The sequence below is a fragment of the Crocuta crocuta genome, unplaced genomic scaffold (genome assembly GCF_008692635.1).
Source record: "Crocuta crocuta isolate KB4526 unplaced genomic scaffold, BGI_CrCroc_1.0 scaffold140, whole genome shotgun sequence".
In the NCBI taxonomy this organism is placed as follows: Eukaryota; Metazoa; Chordata; class Mammalia; order Carnivora; family Hyaenidae; genus Crocuta; species Crocuta crocuta.
In genome coordinates this window covers 2,664,052-2,689,714 of record NW_027527775.1, presented here as the reverse complement: position 1 = coordinate 2,689,714, position 25,663 = coordinate 2,664,052, and the positions used below count along the sequence as shown (strand labels likewise).

Below are 25,663 nucleotides of genomic sequence, written 5' to 3'. Positions count from 1 at the left end.
TGTTAAGAGTCTTTAAATGATAATCATTTCATTTTAAATTACATCAGGATAATTTTAGTTGAATATGATATAGCACAGGGAATTTATTTTTAAGATTTTATTTTAATCTCCTGGTGTTCATCATGACAAGTGCCTTCCTTAATCCGCATTGCCCATTTACCCTTCCTCCCCCCCTTCCTTCTGGTAACTATTAGTTTGTTCTCTACAGTTGAGTCTTGTTTCCTGGTTTGTCTTTCTCTCTTTTTTTCCCCTTTCCTCATGTGTTTGGTTTCCTAAATTCCACATATGAGTGAAATCATATGGTATTTGTCTTTCTCTGTTTGACTTATTTCACTTAGCATTTATACTCTGTAGCTCCATCCATGTCATTGCAAATGACAACATTTCATCCTTTTTTTATGGCTGAATAATATCCCATTGCATATATGTACCACCTCTCCTTTATCCATTCATCGGTGATGGACACTTGGGCTCCTTCCATATCTCGGCTATTGTAAATAATGCTGCTGTAAACCTAGCGGTGCATGTATCCCTTTGAATTAACATTTTTGGTTTTTTTGGGTAAATAATAGTGCAATTACTGGATGGTGGGGTAGTTCAATTTTTTACTTTTTGAGGAACCTCCGTACTGTTTTCCACAGTGGCTCCACCAGTTTGCATTCGCACTAACAGTGCATGAAGTTTCCATTTTCTCTACATCCTCGCCAACATCTGTTGTTCTTTGTGTTGTTGGTTTTAGTCCTTCTGACAGGTATGAGGTGATATTTTACTGTAGTTTTGATTTGCATTTCTCTGATGGTAGGTGATGATGAGCATCTTTTTATGTGTCTCTTGACCATCTTGGTGTCTTCTTTGGAAAAATGTCTATTCACATCTTTTGCCCATTTTTAATTGGATTATTTGTTTTTTAGGTGTTGATTTGTATAATTTCTTTATATATTTTGGTTACTAACCCTTTATTAGATATGTCATTTGCAAATATCTTCTCCCATTCCATAGGTTGCTTTGTAGTTTTGCTGATTGGTTCCTTCGCTGTGCAGAAACTTTTTATTTTGTCCCAATAGTTTATTTTTGCTTTTGTTTTCTTTCCCTCAGAGAACCTAGAAAAAAAATGCTATGGCTGATGTTAGAGAAATTACTGCCTATGCTCTCTTCTAGGATTTTTCTGGTTTCAGTTCTCACATTTAGGTGTTTAATACATTTTGAATTTATTTTTGTGTAGGGTGTAAGAAAGAGGTCTAGTTTCATTCTTTGCATGTTGCTGTCCACTTTTCCCAGCACCATTTGTTAAAGAGACTTTTTCCCATTGCATATTTTTGCCTCCTATGTCATATGTTAATTGATCAGATAATTGTGGATTTATTTCTGGGTTTTCTCTCCTATTGATCTGTGTGTGTACTTTTGTGCCAATACCATACTGTTTTGATCACTACAGCTTTATAAAGTCTGAAATTGTGGTGCCTCCAGCTTTGCTGTTTCTTTTTCGGGATTGCTTTGGCTATTTGGTGTCTTTTGTGGTTCCATACAGATTTTAGGATGGTTTGTTCTAGTTCTGTGAAAAATGATGTTGTTATTTTGATAAGGATCGCGTTAAATGTGAAGATTGCGTGGGATAGTATAGATATTTTAACAATATTAGTTCTTCCAATCCATGAGCATGGAATGTCTTTCCATTTCTTTGTGTCATCTTCACTTTCTTTAATCAGCATTTTATAGGTCTTTCACCTCTTCGTTAGGTTTGTTCATAGGTATCTTATTATTTTTGATGCAATTTTAAATGGGATTATGCATTTTTTTAAATTTAAAGACTAAATTTATGTGTATGAAAGACTATAAACAAAAATCTTATTTCTACATTGTTTTGATCTCCTATGAATTATTTACCCACTTTGATTTGAGAGGTTCCCCCCCTCCCTGCCCCAGCATACTTTAAAAGAGAGATAATCACCATCTGGAGAGAATCTAGCATTTTCCACCAAACTCACCACTTAAAATTCAACTATAAGTGTAAAAAATATATAACAGTTTTTAAAAACTTGGCATTAAAATGTAAAAATATGTGATTAAATTTGTATATTATTTATATGTTGAAATAATATCTTTGATATATTAGCTAAAATAATACATTTTATTGAAATTAATTTCCCTGTTTCTTTTTATGTCTTTTAAAAAATTTTATTTGAGAGAGAGAGAGAGCGTGCGCGCTAAGGAGATGGGCAGAGGGAGAGAGAGAGTCTCAAGCAGGCTCCATACTCAGCTTGGAATCAGACATGGGGCTTGATCCCATGACCCTGGGATCATGACCTGAGCTGAAATCAAGAGTCGGACACTCAACCGAGCCGCCTGGGTGCCCCATATTTTTATGTCTTTTAATATAGCTCTCAGAGAATCTAAAACTACACATGTGGCTCACATTACATTTTTGCTGGATAATACTGCCTTGTACTTTAATGCTTTGCATGAGCCAGTGATACTGTGTAGCTTTCCCTGGTATGTTGCTGTGAGACTCCTGCCTTCAGGAGAAGAGGCTGCCATGCCATTAATGTCTGCGGTTTCTGGAAAAAAAGAGAGTTGTAAGGAGATGATTGAGAGCTTGTTTCAGTATTGAAAACAATTCCATAGAGGTCTCGTTGTTTGAAAAAACCTCATCCTGGGGCACCTGGTTGGCTCAGACAGTTAAGCATTCGACTTCAGCTCAGGTTCACAGTCTCGCAGTTCATGAGTTTGAGCCCTGTGTCCAGCTCTTTGCTGATGCTTTGCTGCCTGGAGCCTCCTTCAGATTCTGTGTCTTCTTCTCTCTCTACCCCCCTCCCCTGCTTGAGCTGTCTGTCTCTCTCCACCAAAAATAAATAAATGTTTAAAAAAACCAGTAATAAAGAAGAAAAAAGGTCTTTTTTTTTTTTTTTCCTATTTCAGTTTCTGTTTCCTGTTTCAGAGGTCATATTAGCTAACATAACAATGGTAATTATTTGTTGCAAGGACTTTTCCAGATTTTAAATTCATTAATTTGGTTTTATGGATCCTGTGGCCCACTTAATAACTGTTTTCCTGTAATTCTGGTAGACTGCTTGCACCTTGTAAGTTGTCTATGTACTGAAATAGCATGTCCAGATCAGTCATCTATCATCGTCTTTGATATCTGTATATTAGAGAAGAAAAGGTCAGGACTTCCGTTACAAGAATTAAAATTCTCTGTTGGAGGTACTTCTTCCAGTCTTCACTTCTAATCTTGGTTCTCACAACAGAGAACATGTGAGCTCTTTCCCAATTTGAACAACTAATAAAAGTTCATTCACAAATTTCTAAAAGGTGTTTCTCATAAAACTTCTAAAATGTGGTTGTATCCTCTCGTCCTTGGGGTACAAGATAGAAGTTGGTTTACTTGGAGGTGACACTGTTCACTTTGATGGAAATGGACATATTTGCACCCTTACAAATATGAGCCTTACAATCATTACTAACAATTGGGATCACCTTAGAAAAATTCCCCCCAGTTCTTGAGAAATCTCTTTTGAAAACTGAGCCTGGGGGCACCTGACTGGCTTAGCCAGTGGAGCATGCAACTCTTGATCTCCGGGTCGTGAGTTCGAGCCCCACACTGGGTGTAGAGATTACTTTTAAAAGAAAGGTAGGAAGAGAGGGAGGGAGGGAGGGAGGGAGGAAGGAGGGAGAAAGGAATAAGGAAAGAAAGAAAACTGAGGCTGTAAGCAAGTCGTTCTATTTTGGTATTTACACAGTAGAACATCTCATTTTTGCCCAATTCAAATTCACTGTGCTTTTTAGAAGTTAAATTTGGATAGATGATAAAAGTTATTTAATTGTATATTCAGTTCAGTGTTAAATCTAAGACTAAGTGGAGCTTTTTGTCCCTAGCAATCCGATATTGTGATAGATGCCAACTGATAAAGCCAGACCGCTGCCATCACTGTTCCGTCTGTGACAAGTAAGAAAACCGTTTCCTTCTAGAACGTCTGTGTGCTGGTGTTCTTGTTAATTAATATTGTTTCCTTCCTCACTGTTTTCCAGATTATTTCTTTAATTGTACTTCTGAGAGCTTTATTTAGGAAATAGAACCAGTGTAGTCACCTGCATTAATGTGAGTGTGGCTTGGGCCACAGTGACTTAATGGTCCCTTTTCCCTCCGGATTCACACAGACGTGATTGAAGCACACGAGTTTTGACAGCTCAGACTTGGCTAGTTCTGGTTAACAAATGCTTCTTTTTCATCTTTATAAAGATAGCTCATTTGACTTCATGACAATCGGATATTGTCAGATTCTTACTACACCACAGGGATAGTGCTGTATATCTTAAAGACTGATATTAAAGGAGAAGGCTCATCCAGACTTTCTGTGAAGCTGTTGACATTTTGCACTTTCTGTAGCCCAAGATAATTGTGTATTAACATACTGCATTGTTTGTAAGGAACGAGGTATTTGATTTGTATTTTAAAGCATGTATGTTTTTAAAGTTCTATAATTAGATCATAACTAAAATTGGCTATCGTGTTTATTTGAGCTGAAGACTTTCTCAGTTATTCACCTTTTAGATAAGTAAGCAGTCTTGCAATATTTTAGTTGCCACAATTCTTTTTTATATAACTTTTATATTTGCTTTTTATACATTAATGGGGTTAACATTTTATGGTGTTAAGTTTTGCTTGTTTTCTTTTTAGATGTATTTTGAAGATGGATCATCATTGCCCATGGTGAGTATAGATCTGTCCTCAAGCATAGATGTCTCTTGTCCCTTACAACTTAATACATTCAATCATTTATGTGTTTAAATGTTTTTATAAATGAAATCTTGCCTTAGCTGACCCAGGAGGTACTTTCAGATTTAGTTTCTAGTACTTGTTGAGTTAGCTCAAAGGAGCTTTATTCAGGAGAAATGCCATGAAACAATTTCAAAACTAGTAGGTAAACAATGTAAAAGTTAATTAGTCACATTTGCTTAGAACAAATGGTTTTCTTTGTATGCACATGCCTAAACACAGAGATTCTGAAACACTTCCCAGAAATTACACCAAAATGTATTCATCAATTATACACAACACTTCACTGGAAGTTTTGAATAATGAATTAGTTCATCTAAAGCTTTAACAACATATTTTAAGCAAAACTTGGCATTGAAGAGTAGAATAGCAAATAGACAAATATACACATATGGGTTTCCAGGGACACCTGGTGGCTCAGTTGATTAAGCGTCTGACTTCCGCTCAGGTCACGATCTCACGGTTCATGAGTTCGAGCCCCACATCAGACTCTCTGCTGTCAGTGCAGAGCCCACTTCAGATCCTCTGTCCCCCTCTCTCTCTGCCTTTCCCCCACTTGCGTTCTCTCTCTCCCCCTCTCAAAAATAAATAAACCTTAAAAAAAATTTAAAACATAAATAAACAAATGTTTCCACTTAGAACTCATTAATGTCTTAGAAAATAAGTTTAGATCAGGCAGCTTAACAGAGGGTTATTTGAAAGCTCTAACTAACTAATGAAGGTTCATTTTTTTCTACCTCTCCCTGTAATTTTTCTTCTTAACGTGCACATACCTGTGACAGTTACACTGATGTTGCCAGTGGCTTAGATTTGGATACGCAGCATGATTACTGTTCAAGCCTTCTCTTCTTTCAAGCGTGGCCCTACAGAAAGGTGGACATGCTCACCAGTGTTTCCCAGGTGTAGGTAGAAACACACAATGAATGATTCCCTTAGCTGCAGGAAATCATAGGGGAATGGCGGGTTCACGGCATTTTCTCTCTCTAGATTCCTCTTCCTTTTCTCCACCTAGATGTTCTTCTTTTGATGTTAGGGCTAGTTAATGCCTGAGAATAACGTTCTTTCAAAGAAAGGTCTCAATCCATAGCCTCCCCTGATAGTAATTTTCATTTGTAGCCATTCTTTTGCTTTCCTCATCCTTTCATTCATTGTGTTCTCTTTCTCAGCAGGTAGTCCCTGCCCCCCTGCAATGTCCTGAATTAGAACTTTCCTTTATCTTTCTTGCACTCCTCTAGCAGCTGATCCCTCTCGCAGCTCATGTGGCCGTGCCTCACGAGTCCCCGGGACCCATCTGGGGGTTCACTGCCCCTGCTGTGAATGGTTCCCGTGCCGCTGGCAGCTCCCCGCCTCAGGCACCACTGCTTCTTTTCTTTTCTGCCTGAGGCTCGTTTCCACCTAAGGGGGTTGGTTCAGCTGCTACGCGGTCCCCAAGTGCCGAGGCTCTCACGCGCCCAGAGGCCACCCTCAACCAGCCAGGGCCTGGCCGGCCACATACGCCTTCCTGACTTTTCTCCCGTCCTTGTTTCAAATACACTGTATCCAAGTTCTTGTCCAAGGGCTGCTCTCCGGGAAGCCTGTTCTGCGATACCCCTCTTTTCTGAATAGCTGTGTATTCCAGGGAGAACTTAGCAGAGTGGGCAGGAGCTCAGGGACCTAGAGTTGACTTTGATTTTTCTGACTTAGAGTACTAGGAGACTGTGACGATGAGGAGTGAAGAGGTGGAAGCAATCGGCATGAATCCCAAGCTTTGCACACCTGTCAGGCTTACCACATCCTTGCTGTTCCCACCACAGCGCAAAAATAGGAAATAATAATTTACTATGACAGCAATCTTTTCTGAACCTGCAATTAATTTGGCTTTCTAAGAGACTTCTAGCATAATCTGACAGTCTTTCACATTTTGACAGATATTGTTAAATAAGTGAAGGGGAACAAATATAACCCTTTGGAGGTTTTAAACCATCTTTTTAAAAATAAGTTTATTTACTTATTTTGAGAGAGAGAGAGAGGGAGAGAACGAGCGAATCAGCAGGGGAGGGGCAGAGAGGGGGTGGGGGAGAGAATCCCAAGCAGGCTCCGGGCTGCCGGCGCAAAAGGTTCTAGAGGTTTTGAACGTGGGCTCAGGTGGCGTGGCTGTGTGCTCCGCGTTATCACGCTCACCTTTCGTGGCCACGTGGAAGTTGTTGAATGAACCGACCGCAGTACCTTTCCAACTTCTGTGTCATTGCTTCACGCTGTCGCATCTGCTGTCCCAGCCGCTGCCTCAGCTCCGGGTCCGCCCGTGCAGAAGGCAGTGGCCAGGTCGCCTTGGGAAGGGTTGAGTGCCAAGGGCCTACTGTGCGCCTGGCGCCTGCTACAGGGAGCAGCCACTTTATTTGTGTATTTTAAGTTTCAAAGTAAAATTTTAACATAAAAAGCTTATAGACAATACATACATACCCATGGTTCTAAATTTAAAAATAAAAAAAGTACAAGTGTTCTTCTGAGTGTCCTCACCCCTTTCTTCTCCTCTTCACAGGAACGTGTTGCTAAGTGTCACGTGCACGTTTCAGACACAGATGTGGGTGTGTGTGTATCACATGTTTTTATACCCACACAAAAATATTTTACACGTTATTTTCTCACAAGTGGTTCCATTATGGACTTGAGCTTATGCCTTTTTTTATCTCTTCACTTACCATATCCTGGAAATTTTTCCCTATCCATACCTAAATAATCTTTTTTATAGTCATTATATGAATCCAACACTCATTTATTAAAAGATCTTCAGGATGTCCCTAAACTGGGCAACTTTGTTATATAGACCTTGTGTATAATTTTGAAGTTCAGTAACCATCAACTTTGAGCATCTACAAAATCAGAAAAGTATGCTTCTTTGCCGCCAGTGATTTCTGTGTATCTGCTGTGGCCGGTTATTACCCCTCAGGGTGCTGGGGTTCAGACTTACACTTGTGTTCTAACTGAACAGTGATTGATCTTATAGTCAGAAGTGTTTTTTCTTTTGATATAAAATTGTCATTAATATTAATTGTATTAATGATATGTGTTGACATGCTTGCAAAGATTAGGTAACACTAAATAAATTCAGTAATTTTAGCTTCAGTTTATTGAGTACCTATAATGTGCCAGAGACTGTATATACCTAGATATGTAAAATCTGTAATTCTTGTAACAAGGACAGAGATTATAGAAATTATTTGTCTCCGGGCACCTGGGTGGCTCAGTCGGCTGAGTGTCCAACTCTTGATTTTAGTTCAGATCTTCATCCCAGGGTTATGGGATCAAGCCCCATGTCAGGCTCTGTGTTGCCTGCTTAAGATTCTCTCTCTCTCCCCCTCCTTTCCCTCCCCCCCTCCCTCTTCCCCCCAACCCTGCTCCTCTCCCTCACTGTGTGCTCTCTCTCTTTCTTTAAAAGAGTTTTTCTTAAACAACAAAACTATTTGTCCCATTTTAAAGAGGAGGGGTATGTGGGGCTCAGAAAAGTTAAAGAATGGGCTTAAAGTCCCAGGGCAAGATTGTTGGACTCCAGAGGCCACATTCTTCCCTTTTTGTTCTATATTATGTTCTTTTTCTGATTTATTATCAGAAAGCAATTTTTCCGAATCAGAGCCAACAGCTGTTTGCACTGAATCTTAAACAACATACAAAGGGTATTTACCACGATTATGTTTTATTTCTCCATCTAAAATCATTCAGACACAGATATGTTCTCTTCCTTTTCAAATTGAGTCTACAAAGGAGTAGGGAGTAAAAACATTTCACCAAAAGCTATCTGTTATGAAGAGACATTTTATTACCATATTTCTTCAAGTGTAAAGTACATATCCAACTCTGAAATACTTGGTCTTTATATACTGTCAATTCTCTTTCCCAAGTGACAAAGTTACATTATATCATGCTCCTCAGCAGAAGTCAAAGTAAGTTAAATTTGGTGTTATAAAATCTGTAATCAAAATTTTCCTTTTCATAAAAATTCTATGTATCATTGAATACCAGAGCTGCTTCTTACATTCCCATTGGAAGAGAAACAATCTTTCCTATCCCTTCGTATCTTCCCCAAGCCCACAAAAGAGCCATTGTCTTCGCCCCCATTGTCCAAAGTGTTGTGGTGCCCCAGCTTCGTCCAACCGTTCTGTCCTCGGGAAACGAACACAAGGAAGCCAAGGAAATATCCTGCATCCTTTGGAGACAGAATGCAATTAGACTAGGCTCGTTTGGAACTCTTTGCAATATTATTTCTTCCCATTATTTCATTCACATGTCACAAAAGGCAATCTCAGCAATTGGCCTGCACTCACAGCAGAGTCATAACTGATTTCATACAATGTGCACCGCAGTTTTTGCCTTCTTTGTGAACTTATTTGCTGAGTGCAATACCTTTATGTTCCAGAATTACTAGATCTAATGCTGTTCTCTTTACCTTAAGGTTTTTGAGGTAGACAAGATAAGCATTTTTCTTTTTTTCCCAAACTTACCATTTATTCTCAAGCCATATCGATGTTTACCTTTTTAATTTTTTTAAATAAAAAACTTTTATTGTAAGAACACTTACACGACACCTACTCTTAACAAATTGGTAAGTTCACACTACAGTATTAGCTGTAGGTGCAGTGGTTACAGCAGATCTCTGGGGCTTATTTACCTTGCATAATTGAGTAAACATTTTTCATACGTACACTTTGACTTTAAAAATCTAAAAAGAAAAATGCCTCCGTTTGTTACAGAGTCAACAGAGAATAAGATCACTTTGCTAACATGAGAGGAAGAAAAAGACATTTGAGGAGAGGAAACCATTTGTGGACGTTCTTTGCACTATTTTTATTGTACTAGTTAAGGAAGTTGACTCACACATTGAGGATACCAGCCATTTCCACAGGTCTTCTGTCACGTTTACAAGATCATCCTGTAATTCCCTGTCTTTATCAAAAGGAAATTTAAAAAGAAATTTAAGTTTATTTATTTATTTTGAGAGAAACTGAGACAGCGTCAGCCCAGGAGGGGCAGAGACAGAGGGAGAGAGAGAATCCAAAGCAGGCTCCGTGCTATCAGCACAGAGCCCGACACAGGGTTCCAGCTCATGAAACTGTGAGATCACAACCTGAGCCAAAACCAAGACTCAGACACTAAACCCACTGAGCCACCCAGGTGCTTGAAAATAAAAAATATTTGATAGAAAAGAATGTGATTACGAAGTGAGTTGTATTTATATTTGTGTTTATTGATATATAATAATTTGAATTCCTACCTCTTCCCTGAATACACTTTAGAGTAAGAACTGAGAATTCTCGATCTCCTTGTTTAGAATCAAAGGCTGTAAAGCCCGTTCTCCGGAATGTTTATTTTGCAGGGAAGGACAATGAAATTCCTATAGACTACTCCACCTGGTCAGGGCCACATAATGTCAGGTGGCAATTCTACGTTATGATCTCAGCTGTGTGGCTCTCAATCCTATTTCTTTTCTTAAACCTCCCCTTGATAATCTGTTTGCTTCAGTGGTGTGCTGATGGCATGCAAGCAGTTTGTGAAGATTATTTCATCTAATTCGGGAAAGCCCGAAAGGTTTGAAGTTACTTACTCATAGTTAGAAATCACATCCAAAGGTAAGAAAGAAAAAGAATGTACTTTGTTCCTTTTATCTGCCTGACTTCATTAGGTTTCTCCCCAGCGCTTTGTTTTTAGGCATGTGCTTCTGTTCATAATTGGACATGAAATATAGCTATATGGTTCATGATTGATTAAAGCAGTATCATATATCAGATTTAAAAATCTAAACAAATTCCTGTTGTGGAGTGGATTTTTTATGTTTGTATGTGTAAAGAAATCTTACGAGTCATGCTTAAAGAAAGGCCAGTGGATTTGAAATGACAGGAAACCAAATACTGTTAGGATGAGTATATGCATACCTAGGCTGAAAGTGTACAACTCACTGAAAATGTTGTTCTTGTTTTGTTAACAGGGTGAACAACTGCGTTGGATTTTCAAATTATAAATTTTTTCTCCTTTTCCTGGCTTATTCTCTGCTCTACTGCCTTTTTATTGCTGCTACAGATTTACAGTATTTTATCAAATTTTGGACAGTAAGTCAATACCTTGGTGACTTTCTGTGGTATACAAAAGTACATAATAGATTTTCAGTAATCGAGTTATTTCAGACACTGATTTATAGACTAGAGTTCATTTATGTACAGTCAGTCCTCATTGTTCACAGATTCCGTATTTGTGAATTCTCCCGCTTGCTAAAAATCCATCTGTAATCCCCAAGTCAGGACTCACAGAGCTTTTGTGGTCATTTGCAGACATGCTGAGAATGGGGGCACATTCCCTGCTGAGATCAAACAAGGCAGCCTGCGGCCTTCGTGCGTGCTCTTGTTCTCCCACACTGTAAACAAGCATGCTTCTCAGTCTGATGAGTGTCACGTTTTTTGCATTTTGTACTTTTTGTTGGTGATTTTGCTATTTCACATGTAGTGCTGGAGTGCTTGCTGTCTGGTGTTTCTAAGCACAAGAAGACTGTTACGTGCCTTAGGGACAAAACACGTGTGAGAGAAGTTTCCTTTAGGCATGACTTCTACCGTTGTTGGCCATGAGTAGTGAATCAACAATATGTATTAAATAAGATGGCAGTACGTTGTCTTTAACCAGAAACGCACATCAAACCTGGTTGTGTATTGATCACTTGATGAGAACATGGTGACCAGAGGCTCCCAGAACCTCACCCTGGATTTTGCCATTGGCAGTGGATCTAAAGCCACAAATTCAGTGTTCACAGCACCATTCTAGAACATAACCACTGTGGATAATGAGAATTGACTCTGTTAGAAGACTTTTTTCAGTATTAAAAATAGAAGTGCTTTCTTTATGTACATAAAGATTATTTTTAAGAGTATTGTGTCTAGAATATCCTGAAATTTTATTAAGTATTGCTTGATAGGCTTTAATTAACTCATTTGTTTTTAGAGACTTATAGAATGTCTCTGTGTGCCAGTTACAGCCCTAAGCACTAGGAATACACAAGCGTATATATGGACATGCTCCTAACATTGTAAGAATACTCCAGTGTCCAGCTTGAAGAATGGCCCCAAATGAATGTCTGAGGTATTATCATACCTCACTGCTTCTCGTTCCTGTGCATGGTTTTAGTTCCAAACCATATATATGTCATATATATATGGAGTGACCAGTTTTCACTCTGAAGACTCTGCTGTCAAAGCTGCCTGTGAGATCTGGTGACCTGTGCCGATATATTGATATTGAGACAGTGTGACCTTCTGTCGGAAGGGGACATCTCCTAGTAGCTCAGGTGTTTGCCTCAGTGTCCGTAGCCCAGGCCTGGCCTTCCGGGGTGGACACTATGTACAATGGGTGGGAGACAAACCGGTTTTGCTTTGAGACGGCCTGTTCTAGTACATGCGTATTGTAAGGCTTGTTTCAGATCAGTGTCACGCACCAGTGTTGACCTTTTCCCTGACGCCGTTCTTTAAACGAGCTCAAAGCGTTATTGTGGGTGTGTCGTTGCGTGTGTCCTTGTAGTTGACGCTGTCGTTTGTAGTAATGCAAAACATTGATAAAGATAGTAAGTGCGCCAATTAACCTTCATTTTCAGGCATTATAAGAAAACTACTTAAACATTTGTAAAGCTGTAGTATGTTAAAAAAAAAAAAACATTTTTGGGAAGTAAATCAAAAACTATGTTTTATAGTTCCTTTTATTGTGCTTCCTAGTGTAATAGTTTACACATATGCTATCACAGTTTTTCTGTGATTCGGTTCTGAAAAACAAAATAAATATCCCAAGTTTTAATATCTTTTCAATATCTATGTAAATTAATAGTGAACATTTTTTAATCTTATGACATACCTTTTTCCTCAACATTTTAACATAAAGCCATGTATCTTTCTCCATATCTAAATTAAAAAAAATAGAGCAAAAAAAAATCTTACTTACAAAAGTAGGGGAATACATATCCCTTTGACAAAACATTTTATTTTCTTCCTTTCTTTATAGAATGGCCTACCCGATACTCAAGCCAAGTTCCATATTATGTTTTTATTCTTTGCCGCAGCTATGTTTTCTGTCAGCTTGTCTTCTCTGTTTGGCTATCATTGTTGGCTAGTCAGCAAAAATAAATCTACATTAGGTGAGTATTCAATTGTTGTAGTTAACAGAACTTTAAACTCATCAAAAGTTGCCCTATGATTAAATGCCAACCCGTCCTGATGTGGTAAAAATTGGTTTTATTTCCTACACTGTCGTAAGAGGTGGCTTAGCTGCCTACAAGTGCACTTGCTCTGTATATTTATTGACTGTCCATTGTGTGTAAAGCATTGTGTATATACAGTGGTAAGCAAAGGGCCACATAGTCTATGAGGGGCACAGAAAACCAGCAACCAAACATAGAAGTAATTACAGAATGCGAAGTGTTATATAGGAAACAAACAGGATACTGAGGTGTGAATCAAGGGCTGGGATTATGGAAGGGAACCTACTTACAGTGGCCAGGGAAGGGCTTACCAAAACAACAAGTATGTAACCTACGAAGTCAATCATGGTAAGAGCCATAACATCTCAGGCAGAGAAAACAGTATGTTCAAAAGCCCTACAGAGGTGGGATGCAGCTAAAACAGTACTTAATGGGAAATGCATAGCTAGCTATAAATTATTCCGTTAAAAAAAAAAAGAAATCTTGCAAACCAGTCACATTAATTCTTAAGGAAGTACAAAAAGAAGAGCAAAGAAAACCCAAAGCCAACAAATGGTAGGAAATAATAAAGATTAGAAGGGAGATAATAGAAATAAGAGAATTTAAAAAATAGAAGTTCAATCAAATCAATAATTGGTTCTTTGAAAATATCAACACATTTTACAAGTTGTTACCAAGAAAGAGAAAATAGAGAAGACTCAAATAACGAAAATCAGTAATGAAAGTGGGAACGTTACTCCTGTACTGAATTTGCAGAAATAAAAAGGATTGTAAGTGAATACCCTGAACACACAAAAAAAATTAGGTAGCCTAGATGAAATGGACAAATGTCTAGAAACATACAAACAACTAATCTGACTCAAGAAGAAATGTAAAACCCGAACAGACCTGTAACAAGTAAAGAGATTGAATCAGTAATCACAAACTTCCCAACAAAGAAAAGCCCAGGACCACATGGCTTCACTGGTGAATTCTACCAAAGGTCAAAAAAAAAAAAAAAAATTAACATCAATTTTTCTCAAACTCTGCCAGAAATTAGAAGAGAGGATAACCCTTTGTAACTCACTCTATGAGGCCAGGATTGTCCTAATACCAAAGCCAGACAAAGACATCCAAGAAGACTACAGCCCAGTATCCCTTATGAATAGAGATACAAAAATCCTCAATAAAATACTAGTAAACCAAATCCAGCAGCTTATTAAAAGGATTACATATCATGGCCAAGAAAGATTTATTCTAGGAATGCAAAGGTGTTTCAATATACAAAAATCAATCAATAGTAGTTTACCACAATAATAGAATAAAGAGGGGGAAATCATGTGGTTAACTCAGCTGATGCAGAGAGTGTATTTGACAAAACCCAACCCCCTTTCAAGATAAAATCACTTGACAAACTAGGGGCCCATGGGAATTTCTTCAGCACAAGGGGCTTCCTCAAGCCTCAAATGATAAAGGGCATTTATGAGAAATCTGTAGCCAATATCACACTCAGTGGTGAAAAATAAAAACCTTCCCCCTAAGACTAGGAACAAAACAAATGTTCACTCTTGCTATTTAATCTAGTCAGAAAAATTAGTCAAGGAAAAGAAATAAAGCCATCCAAATTGGAAAGGAAGAAGTAAAACCATCTTTCTTTGAGGATGACATGATCTTCTATATATTAAAAAAAAAAAAAAAAGCCTTAAAGAATCCACAGTGAAAACTATTAGAGCTAATCGTTTCATGACATAGATCAGCAAAGTTGCATGACGCATCAATATGCAAAAAAATCAGTTGTATTTCTTTTTTTTTTAATGTGTTCTTTATTTCTGCGAGAGAGAGAGAGAGAGAGACAGCATGAGCAGGGGAGGGTGAGACAGAGGGAGACACAGAATCTGAAACAGGCTCCAGGCTCTGAGCTGTCAGCACAGAGCCCAGTGTGGGGCTTGAACCCAGAAACCATGAGATCATGACCTGAGCTGAAGTCAGACGCTTAACCGACTGAGGCACCCAGGTGCCCCAAAAATCATTTGGATTTCTATACACTAACAACGAATCACCCATAAAGAACTTAAAGAAACAATCCCATTTTCAAAAGCATCAGGATAGTAAAATAACTAGGAATAAATTTAACCCAGGAGGTACAGCAGTGGTACACTGAAAACTATAAAGCTTGGCTGAAAGAAATTAAAGATGCAGGTAAATGGTAAGACTTCCCATGTTCATGTATTGGAAGATTTAATATTGTTAAGATGGCAGTATGACCCAAAGTGATTTCCAGGGTCAGTGTAATCCCTATGACAATTTCAACGGCCTTTCTTGCAGAAATGGCAAAGCTGATCCTCAATTCATATGAAACTGCAAGGTGCCCCAAATAGCCTAAACAGTACCTACTAAAAATACAAAGTGTTCTTCCTGATTTCAGAATTTACTACAAAGCTACGGTGATCAAAACAGTGTGGTACTGAGGGGCCTAGGTGGCTCAGCTGGTTAAGCATCTGACTCTTGATTTCACCTCAGGTCATGATCCCAGTGTCATGGGATCCAGCCTTGCATCAGGCTCTGGGCTGATGNGGTCACTTGTGCCTTCAAAAAGCAGTGTGGTACTGGCCTAAGGATAGAGATATAGACCAATGGAAGAGAATTAACAAATGGTGCTAAAACAACTCTTAGAAGAATACATAGGGATGAATCTTCAGGATCTTAATAGGCAATGAATTCTTAGGTATAACCCCCGAAGCATGAGTAACAAAAGAAAAAAATAGGTAAAATTGGACCCTATAAAAAATTTTAAAACGTATACATCAAAGGGCGCATCAAAACAACAACAAGACAACCTACATGAGAATAATATTTTCAAATCATACGTCTGATAAGGACCTAGCATTCAGTATATAAAAAGAAATCATACAACTCAACAACAGAAAGACAAACAGCCCAGTTCAAAAACTGGCAAAGAATTTGAACAGACGTTTAAATAGACATTTCTCCAACAAAAATATACAGATGATCGAAAAGCACATGAAAAACATGCTCAGTGTCATTAATTATTAGGGTGAATGCAAATCAAAACTATAGGTACCACTTCACACCCAAATCAGCACAAGAGCTGCCAAGTGTCATTGAGGATGTGGAGAAACTGGACCCTTTGCTCACAGGATTATAAAGTAGTGGATCCGCTGTATACAAGGTGGCAATGCCTCAAAAAGTTAAACATGAAAGTATCATGTGACCCAGCAATTGCACTCATTGATACATACTCAGGAGAACTGAAAACAAGGATTCCAACAGATACTTACACATCAGTGTTCATAGCACTATTCATGATAGCCCAAGATGAAACGATTCAAATGCCCATTAAAGATGAATGGATAGGAAAAAAATGTGATGTTTTCGACACAATGGGATATTCTTCAGCCATATGAAGAAACAAGGTACTGATGCATACTACCACATGCATGAGCCTCAAAAACATGCTAAGTAAAAGAAGCTGGTCTCAGAGGTTAATATAGAATATCACTTATGTGAAATACCCAGATTAGGTAAATCCATAGAAAAAGGAAGTATATTGGTGGTTTTCAGAGGAAGAGGAAAAGGGAGAGACTGCTTAATGAGGTGATAAAAATATTTTGGAACTTGATAATTAGTTACACAGAATTATGAATGTATTATATGCCACTAATTTGTTTAATTTAAAGTGGTTAATTTTCTAATCTGTGAATTTCACTCTAGTTTTTTAAAAAAGCCCTGCAGAAAAAAGCTAGAAATGTTTGTGAAACTATCCACATGGCTAGAGCATAGAACGGAAAGGAATGAAAAATATACTATTTGAGAATAGGGACTATGCTAAATAGCATCTTCTAGACTAAGATTAGGAGTTTGGGGATGCCACCAGGACTTATAAATCCTTATGATCTCAAAGGACACTTCAAGCTCTGAGACATCATTATTATAGTAGTGAAGATTAATTATAGTATATAGTCTGTGAATGTTAATTAAAAAAAATTTTTTTAATGTTTGTTTACTTCTGAGAGAGAGAGAGAGACAGAGTGCGAGCCGGGGTAGGGGCAGAGAGAGAGCGAGACATAGAATCCGAAACAACCTCCAAACTGTGAGCTGTTGGCACAGAGCCTGATGCGGGGCTCGAACTCATGAACCGTGAGATCATGACCTGAGCCAAAGTAGACACTTCACTGATTGAGCCATCCAGGTGTCCCTGTTAATTTTTAATATTCAGGTGAAATCTGTATCAATATCATTCTGGTGAACATATTGGCATAATAATTTCTAAGTATCTTATTTCAAACTGTATGTTGGATAATTAAATTATAATTCATGAGAAGAAAATGGATTATTTCTAGAAGCATGTAATTTCTAGGAACTTCTATATTTAACTGGTAACACTGAAAATACCCTCATGATCTGGTCCTATAATTTTTAAAAATGTTGTATTAAAAAACTATATAACCCAGGGTGACAGATAATAAGGATCTTGCAAATTGCCACATTTTTCATAGTACCCTGACTCTGTTAGAGTTTTGTTTTCTGAATGATGGACAGAAATCATTATATTTCTATATTTGTTCATGTTCCAAAAATAAAAGTTTAGATTTTGCATCTTAGCATTATTTAAATTGAAATCGTAGCATAATGGATAACCTTGTTCAGGTTCCACCTCTGTCACTTATTTGCTGTGTGATCTTTGACACTTCCCACAGCCTCTCTGAACCTTGACTTCCATTTGCAAAGTAGGCATACCCAGTCACAGTGTTTGCTTCTGCACTGGATCCTGCTTTGGACACACCAGCTTTAATGTAAATTTTTGGTCCAGCTGGGAAAAATGTATGATTGGATGAGATAAAATTTAAGTGAAATGGGAAAATGGAATTTATTGGGAATTTGTACACTGTATGTAAAAGTACAGTATATTTATTAAGAAAGCTGTGTAGGTATGTATATATCTATATCCATCCGTCCATCTGTCCATCCACACATCTATCTAAAAAAGATCCAGAAGATAAAAACTTTTAATTTATTTGCTTGCTTTGTGTTTTCTAATTTTCTTTTGCACTGCACATGTGCTGCTATAATAGTAAAAAGATTCTTTAAAAATTAAAATAAATGTAATCACATCTTAGAAAACAGAATAGGTGATCTCTTTTGCAGAGCTGTTGATAGGTACATGAGTATTCACAGGGGGCTAGCCATTGATATTTAGAGTTTTCTCACCTAGTCCAATAATTTCTAAACATGGGGGTTACTGTGTATGTTACTCATATGATTGCTCTCCCATCTTTTGTAGAGGCATTTAGAAGTCCTGTATTTCGACATGGAACAGATAAGAATGGATTCAGCTTGGGTTTCAGTAAAAACATGCGACAAGTTTTTGGTGATGAGAAGAAGTACTGGTTGCTCCCCATTTTTTCAAGGTAGTTTGTGTTCAGGTTTTAAACTAATGAAAGCGATCCAGCAGAAGAACTACAATTCTGCATGGGAATTCTTTTTTTTTTTAAAGAATTATTTCATGATTCACTCCTACATCAGTGTGGAAGTCAGTTAACTCATCCTGTCCCTTGACAGGCTATATTGAAGCCATTGTCTGTATTCCTGTTTTGTCCATAGTGTAACTGTGTTCTGTGCACCAACATCCCATGGTAACATTTTCGCTCTGTTGTCTTTTTTACTGCTCAGTTGTAAGTTTTCCTTTTGATTCTAGTCTAGGTGATGGCTGCTCCTTTCCAACTTGCCTTGTTAATCAGGATCCTGAACAACCATCTACTCCTGCAGGATTGAACTCAACATCAAAAAAGTAATCCTGTATTTTTTTTTTCTATGTTACTTTCACATAATATATTTTCTCCTCCTGTGTCCTTGGGCTATATGTTTCTTTGGAAAAAAAATTAAGAATGTAACATACTTTACCACAATCCTTCCCACTTAGAATAAGGAAGATAGGGAAGTAGTACTGGGGAGGGGTACATGGCGAGCTTTAATTATACTTGTAAAACTCTGTTATTCCTCCGGGTAAACAGGTGTTAATTCTCCATACATTTTGGCCAACCGAAATTTATTATGATTTTTAAAACGCAGTGCTGAAAAGAAGAGCATGTAAGCCCAAATTAGCTCCCCTAGAGATCAGGTGAGCAGATGGGAAACATGCCTTCGGACCCTCCAGGCCCTTTCTCTCTGTGATAATGATAACATTATAAAAAGATAAGAAGACCGTCCTCAGATTAGGCTTTGGAGATCAAATGGAATCACAGACACCTGCTTGATAGTGCACTGTATTTCTTAATGCTTGTTAAGACCAGTAAGCATTTTCTGGGCCATTTCAGTGGAAAGAGAAGGAAAGGAGCCTTAGAAATACAGTGTTTGAAGACGGCTGCCCCTGTTTTAAGGTTGTTTTGGCTCCAGTCTGTCAAGAATTTGAGGAAGACCTTGAAGTTTGATTCCCACTGCAATTAACTGGCAAAAGTCAAAACTACTTAAACCTTTTAAATGCTATGTATGAATTTTTAAGTTTAAAACACTAATCTGTATATCCTTAAGACATACTTATTTGAATATGACCATACCTCTAATTTTTAAGTGGAAGCCAATAGCAAGAGCATAACTGTAATATTCTTATTTAAATTTTAGAGACTTTCTTCTTTGCTGGAATACCATGTACATAACACTCGTACCTACCCTCCTCCGGTCTCCATTTCTTGTTGATCACATTACATCCTCTGGGGGAACCTGTCTTGCCCCCAGAATTCTTGAGGCAGTCACCTTGGTACACATTCCAAACCATTTTAAATTGTCACAAGATGAAACCTCTTTGCTGGCCCATCCCTAGAGTGACGTTGGACAGAGTAGACCGAACAAGGTAATGAGGAGAACATTCTGATGTGTTTCACAGGGACATTCAAAGGCACCAGAGTCCTACTGGGATGTTCCCTGTGAGTTTTGGCTTCAAAATTTGACAGTTCTATCTTAAAGGTTTCCCTTATATCTTCATGCAGAAAAATCTCATTTTAATAGATTATTTAGGATGTTTTCAAGCTTTTGTAAAGTTTAGTCATTTTCAGTAATTTTTTTTTTACCCTTTACGTGGTTTTGTAGTTGAGGATTTGGGTTTCAGAGGTGGCATCTCTCCTCCTCCTCTGGGTACCACAGGCTTTGGGAGAAATCCTAGATCCGGCCCTGTTGCCCAGCTAGGTGACCTTGAAGAAGTCAAGTAACCGCAATCGACTTCCTTTCCCTTTAAATTTGGGGGTTGGATTTTGACAGCTAAATTATGTTAATTCTAACGTAAATCTGTAATTCCCCCTTGATGAGCCCATACAAAATTGTTACGGCAAGTGAGTGTCCCTTCTCCGTACTCCAGAGTTTTATGTCTGGCTGTTTGCTGCACATTCCCACTTCAGTGCCTAAAAGCCATCTCCCACCCAACAGCTACAAAGCAGGACTCTTGATTCCCAGCCATCCACACCGTCCCCTTCGGCTTCCATCCGGTTCCCTTCCATCTCTCTGTATGTCAGTATTGGTGACCCTCCTTCTCCCAGGTGCCCAGGCCAGAAACCGTGGAGTCGTTCTCTTTCACTTACCGTGTACTTGCTCCATTGCAAGCCTTCTCAGATGCCCTTTAAAATATGTCAGTAATCTGAGCACTTTTTACCACCCTCAGCTGCTGTCTGGTCCAAGCCATCATTTCTCACGTGGATTATTTCCGCATCTTCCTTACTGGTCTTTCTGGTTCCATCTTTGTCCCTAACTCCACCAAGAATCAGACGGTGTCACTCCTGCACTCAAAACCCTCCCTTGGCTTCCCATCTTAATCAACATAAATGCAAATAAATGTCCTTACCTTGTCGTGTCCGATCTGGCCCAGGACCTCTCTCATGTCATCCCTTGCCGCTTCCTCATCTCACGGTCCCCAGACACACAGATCTTGCCGGTCCTCAAATATACCTGGCATGTCCCTTATTTAGTGTCTTTGTACTCGCCAATTCCTCTGCCTAACCATTCTTTCTCCAGGTTTCTGAGTGTTCTTCGACCTTCTCCTAATTCACTTCCAGCTCAGGTGTAACTTCACGGTAGAGGCCATCTTTGAAACACCTGTGTAAGACAGCAGCCTGCTCCCCCACTTCCCCTTACACTCTCTTTTTCTGTTAGCTCTTCCTGCCACCTGGCTTAGTACACATTCGCTTATTTATTATTCTTCCTCACTCAAGTGGACTTTCCATGCAATCAAAGACTTTATTCCTTGATGTGGTAGGTACTCAGTGAATACAGTTGAGTGAATGGATCCTTCCTTGCCATTTGTTGGAGTCTTGTTGGCGGTAATGAATCTGCAAGGATTCCCTAAACCAGGACCTGGTTACTATGCTGGACCTGGTATACGGGCCCTTTCCTGGAGATTAATAAGAATTAGAGTAAAAGACGTGGGTTTTTTTCCATATAAATAGGAGACACTCTTTTTATTTTTAAAGATTTACCTCCAAGATTTTAATAAAGGGATGTTAAAGCTGCACAAAATTAAAATATTCTCCAATTTCAGACAGGTAATTATTAAGGAGCAAAAGTGTATTTTTTAAAAAATATAGTAGTTATAGCCAACTCACATATGTGAAATTATACTTGGAAGAAATTGAAATTTTTTTTTCTTCCGAACATGATTATAATTACTATTTCAGGGTGTTCTAAAACTATACTTACAGTTTTTATGCCAATATTTTTTCTGAGTGAAATGTTATTTTTTAATTTATATATTTTCACACTATCCAGTAGGTTGCTATGTAGCATGCCTACTTAAATTTTAGAACCTAAATTCTTCTTTGAAGACTCTTTGTTCCCCAAATTAAACATCACGCTTGAAAAACCTGATGTTGTCGTCAGATGTTTTCAATGCTTCTGCAAGATAGCGCTCAAATTTCTTGTTTCAGTTTAATAGAGGAAGATAGAGAATTCTCTGTTGAAGTCTAGTTAGGCCACTTTAGTAACACTTGGACGATTTTTCTCAAACTTGTCTTCTCCTATCACCTTCACATATTTTTTTCCATATCCACATACCACTTATAAAGCTAATATTTTTATTTAACATATTTATTTAAATTAGCACTGAAGCTTATTTTTAAATCAAGCAGTACTTTACTGTCTTAAATGAAAACTACAATAAATTGCCATAAATAGAATATAACTTTAAAAAACAAGATTGATAATAAAATACTATTAAATTCTAACTAGATTTTAGAATTTAATCTGCTAAAGTCAGAGGCGGAGGCCCATTCTGTTCAAAATGGAGACTTGCCAAAGTTAAAGATTGTCACCTTGTTGTGTTCCGAAGAATGACAGAATGGAAGGAAGAACGGTTTTCTTGTTGTGAGTCAGTGTCATTTAATGCCACATTCCCTGTTCCCCAAATTCTCTTGGGAAGTTGTTTGAATTCTGTACTTTGAGAAACACTCAACAGGATCAAGAATTAACATGATGATTATGATGATGATTATTCTTATTCAGTTCTGAAAACCATCAGTTCCCAGCAAAGCCCTTGAGAGAGTCCCAGAGTCACCTTCTCACGGATTCCCAGTCTTGGACAGAGAGTAGTGCAAACCCAGGAAAAATCAAAGCTGGTAAGGCTGTGCTGATTTGGCTGTTTTATTTAATGAAGGTGCTTATTCACCTTTAATAAAAAGTGAAGGTAGTGAAAAAATTCCATCATATTGCCCACAGAATTTCGAGGTTGGATTCCCATTGTAAATTTAGAATTATTTTCAGGAACATTTTTTTTGTAAAGTCCTTTGGTTAATGTCTAATGTCAGCTGAAGAAGATCATTTTGTGAAAGATCTACATTGCTTTTATCCCAGTGTAAGAACCAAATATTAACTATTGCCTATTAAATGATATAAGTATACTCAAAATATAAGTATCTGATGGAAAATGTGATCAGCTCAGGCAAAAGATTGAAAAGCATCCAGTGAAAAAGATGTTATTTATGTGATTCTTTTACTCTAGGATTTCCATCCAGTTTCAAAATGTCGAAGTAAAGTGACTGTATGATTACAATAACTTTAACTGTTAATTCATCATATCCCACTCACATTTCTTGTTTTTGTTGTTGATTTTAATCTGTGTCTACATCAGTAAGTATAGTTTATTGGCAAAGAACATGCAAGGGTTTGAAGTTAGACCTGATTTCAAATCCCAATTTGGACACCTAATTGGTGTGTGAGATTTGCAGTTACCTCACCTCTTTTAGACTGTTTTCTTTTTTTTTTTTTAATGCTACATATTTCTCAGGGTTGGTGAGGATTAACCAAAACGTGTGATCATGCATGCAGGCGTGTGTGTACGTGTGTGGTGTCCCTTATAACTGAGTGTAAAACCATACATCCATGATGGAAGCACTATTAGCCAGAAAATCTCTCCTTCATTTCTAGTCCTTTCTTCAAACTCTCTCCTAGTGCTGCCAGACTTTGGTTCACTTCACTTCTTAAATATTTTTTATTTTTTAATATTTATTTATTTTTGAGAGACAGACACAGAGCACAAGTGGGGGAGGGGCAGAGAGAGAAGGAGGCATAGAATCCAAAGCAGGCTCCAGGCTCTGAGCTTTCAGCACAGAGCCTGATGTGGGGCTTGAACCCAAGAACCATGAGATCATTACCTGAGCCAAAGTCGGACACTTAACCAACCCACATGTCCTGGCTCACTTCACTTTAAAGTGTTTGCTTTATTTGAAATCTCTTTGGGATTTAGTGATTGTGAAACACAAGAGTCCTAAGTAAAAATTTTAAGGTCATTATTTAATATACAATCAGTCATAGTCTCCTAAAACATAGGTGTTCTTTAAAGAGTTTTGTTCCTAAGGAATAGATGTACCCTCCAGAGATCCTCATCCTTTGAGTATTCATGATTTAGTCTGTCTCCCACCTTCACACCTGCCATTCCACTTTCCCACCTATGGGAAAGGCTAGGTATTGCCTAAACAAAAATTGATAACACCTATTAGCCCTTTGAATCCGTCCGTTTCCTTGGAGGCAAAGAAGTGATGTATACTTGGGGGGTCAATTTTTGGAGGGTGGAAAGACAGCCCCCTTTCTTTTGGAAGGGATTCATGCTTCCTCATACAGTTCTGCATTAACATAGAAGGGGTTTCTTGGTTTCTATATGCTGTTACTTATTTGGCATGTTAGATTAATTTTCTGTTACTTGGATAGATGAATTGAGAACTTATTTAAAGTCTAAAGGATGATGTAAAAGAAGGAAGAAATGTGAGAAGGATGAGGTGAGAAAGGGCTCAACGATTAGTTTCACCAGAATGAGGGAGGTAAATGTAGAATTAGAAAGAGTACTTTAAGATGACGTGAGACGTGCCCGGTCCAAAGTATCTTTGATGGTTTTGTTCTCTGCCCCCCTCCCACTTCATCAGATGTATATCTCTTTTTTAAGTGCTATTTTGTGACACTGTTAGTGGTCAACAGTATTGTGTGTGTGTGTGTGTGTGTGTGTGTGTGTATGATCATCTTACAAACCTGTACTACATGCAAGGCACCTTTGGAAGCATATTAGGGGAATCAGGAATGAAAAAATCTCATCTCTGCCTGTTGGTTCAGAAGCAACATCCCCCCCCCAAAAAAACCAAAATGCTAATTTATGTTCTTTATGTTCTTTCTTGAAGGTATGAGCAATCCTGCATTAACCATGGAAAATGAGACTTAACTCTTCAAACAAAATAAATTCATACTTTATGAAAGTAAGATAAGTTTTTTAATTGTTATGTTCTATATTTTAATAGTTTTCCAGTTCTCTTAGGGCACATAGTTCCCATAAACATTATTATTTATTTTTGAGTGATTAAGATTTGAAGATATTTTAGTTAACCCTTAGGGTCCCATCGATCATGCTGGAGACCGCTGGAGGTGGACCATAGCTTCAGTAGTAGCCAGTATGTAGGTTAACTTGACAAATAATTGAAATAAGTTGACGAACAAAATTCATTTTTATAGCAGTGCACTAAATGGCAAAAATTATTCCTAAAATATTGAACTCTATTTGACAATTTATCTTGTCATAGGGTAGGATCTTGGAGTTTTTTATTTTTATTTTTTTCTACCCTTCCATATTACAGTGGTTATATCCTTGACCATCTGTCAGTAGACTCTCACTGGTCTAAGTGCAAGATAATTATATCTTGTTAGAGCAGACCTCTAGCATCCCTATTTGGGGTTACAGTAGCACCCTGTGGCATAGTGTTAAAGTAGCAAGTGTTCCAAATCATTTTCTCGAAACCATAAAATTTTTTTTAATGTTTTATTTACTTCTGAGAGAGAGAGACTGTGTGAGCAGGGGAGGGGCAGAGACAGAGGGAGACACAGAATCTGAAACAGGCTCCAGGCTCTGAGCTGTCAGCACAGACCCTGACGTGGGGCTCGAACCCACGAACCATGAGATCATGACCTGAGCCGAAGTCGGACCCCTAACTGACTGAGCCACCCAGGTGCCCCAAGACCATTAAATTTTTTAAACTTGTTGTTCTAAATCAATTTCTTTAAAAGATAATTTATTTATAAGCCTGCAGTTAATATAATAAAAAGCTGCTTTGGGACAAAGCCATAATCATCTAAAAAAAATACACAATTATGTATACTCTTATAAGAAACACAGTATAGAGTTGAACAGCAAAGTTACCAAGACAAATCTCTATTTATAAAACTGCAATCTAGAA

At 38.0% G+C, this 25,663-nt stretch overlaps 1 protein-coding gene across 2 annotated transcripts in view; it reads left to right on the top strand.

Moving 5' to 3' along the window:
* ZDHHC2 (zDHHC palmitoyltransferase 2) overlaps positions 1-25,663 on the top strand; it is a 68,412-nt gene that overhangs the window by 37,527 nt on the left and 5,222 nt on the right. For both annotated transcript variants that reach the window (XM_077772604.1, XM_077772598.1), the window contains exons 5-12: positions 3,874-3,943; positions 4,676-4,708; positions 10,731-10,851; positions 12,779-12,911; positions 18,256-18,382; positions 18,670-18,762; positions 22,455-22,567; positions 24,617-24,691. In XM_077772604.1, the coding sequence (XP_077628730.1) occupies positions 3,874-3,943; positions 4,676-4,708; positions 10,731-10,851; positions 12,779-12,911; positions 18,256-18,382; positions 18,670-18,762; positions 22,455-22,567; positions 24,617-24,657 (731 nt within the window). In that variant the 3' untranslated portion in view covers positions 24,658-24,691. The remainder of the gene's footprint in view (positions 1-3,873; positions 3,944-4,675; positions 4,709-10,730; positions 10,852-12,778; positions 12,912-18,255; positions 18,383-18,669; positions 18,763-22,454; positions 22,568-24,616; positions 24,692-25,663) is intronic.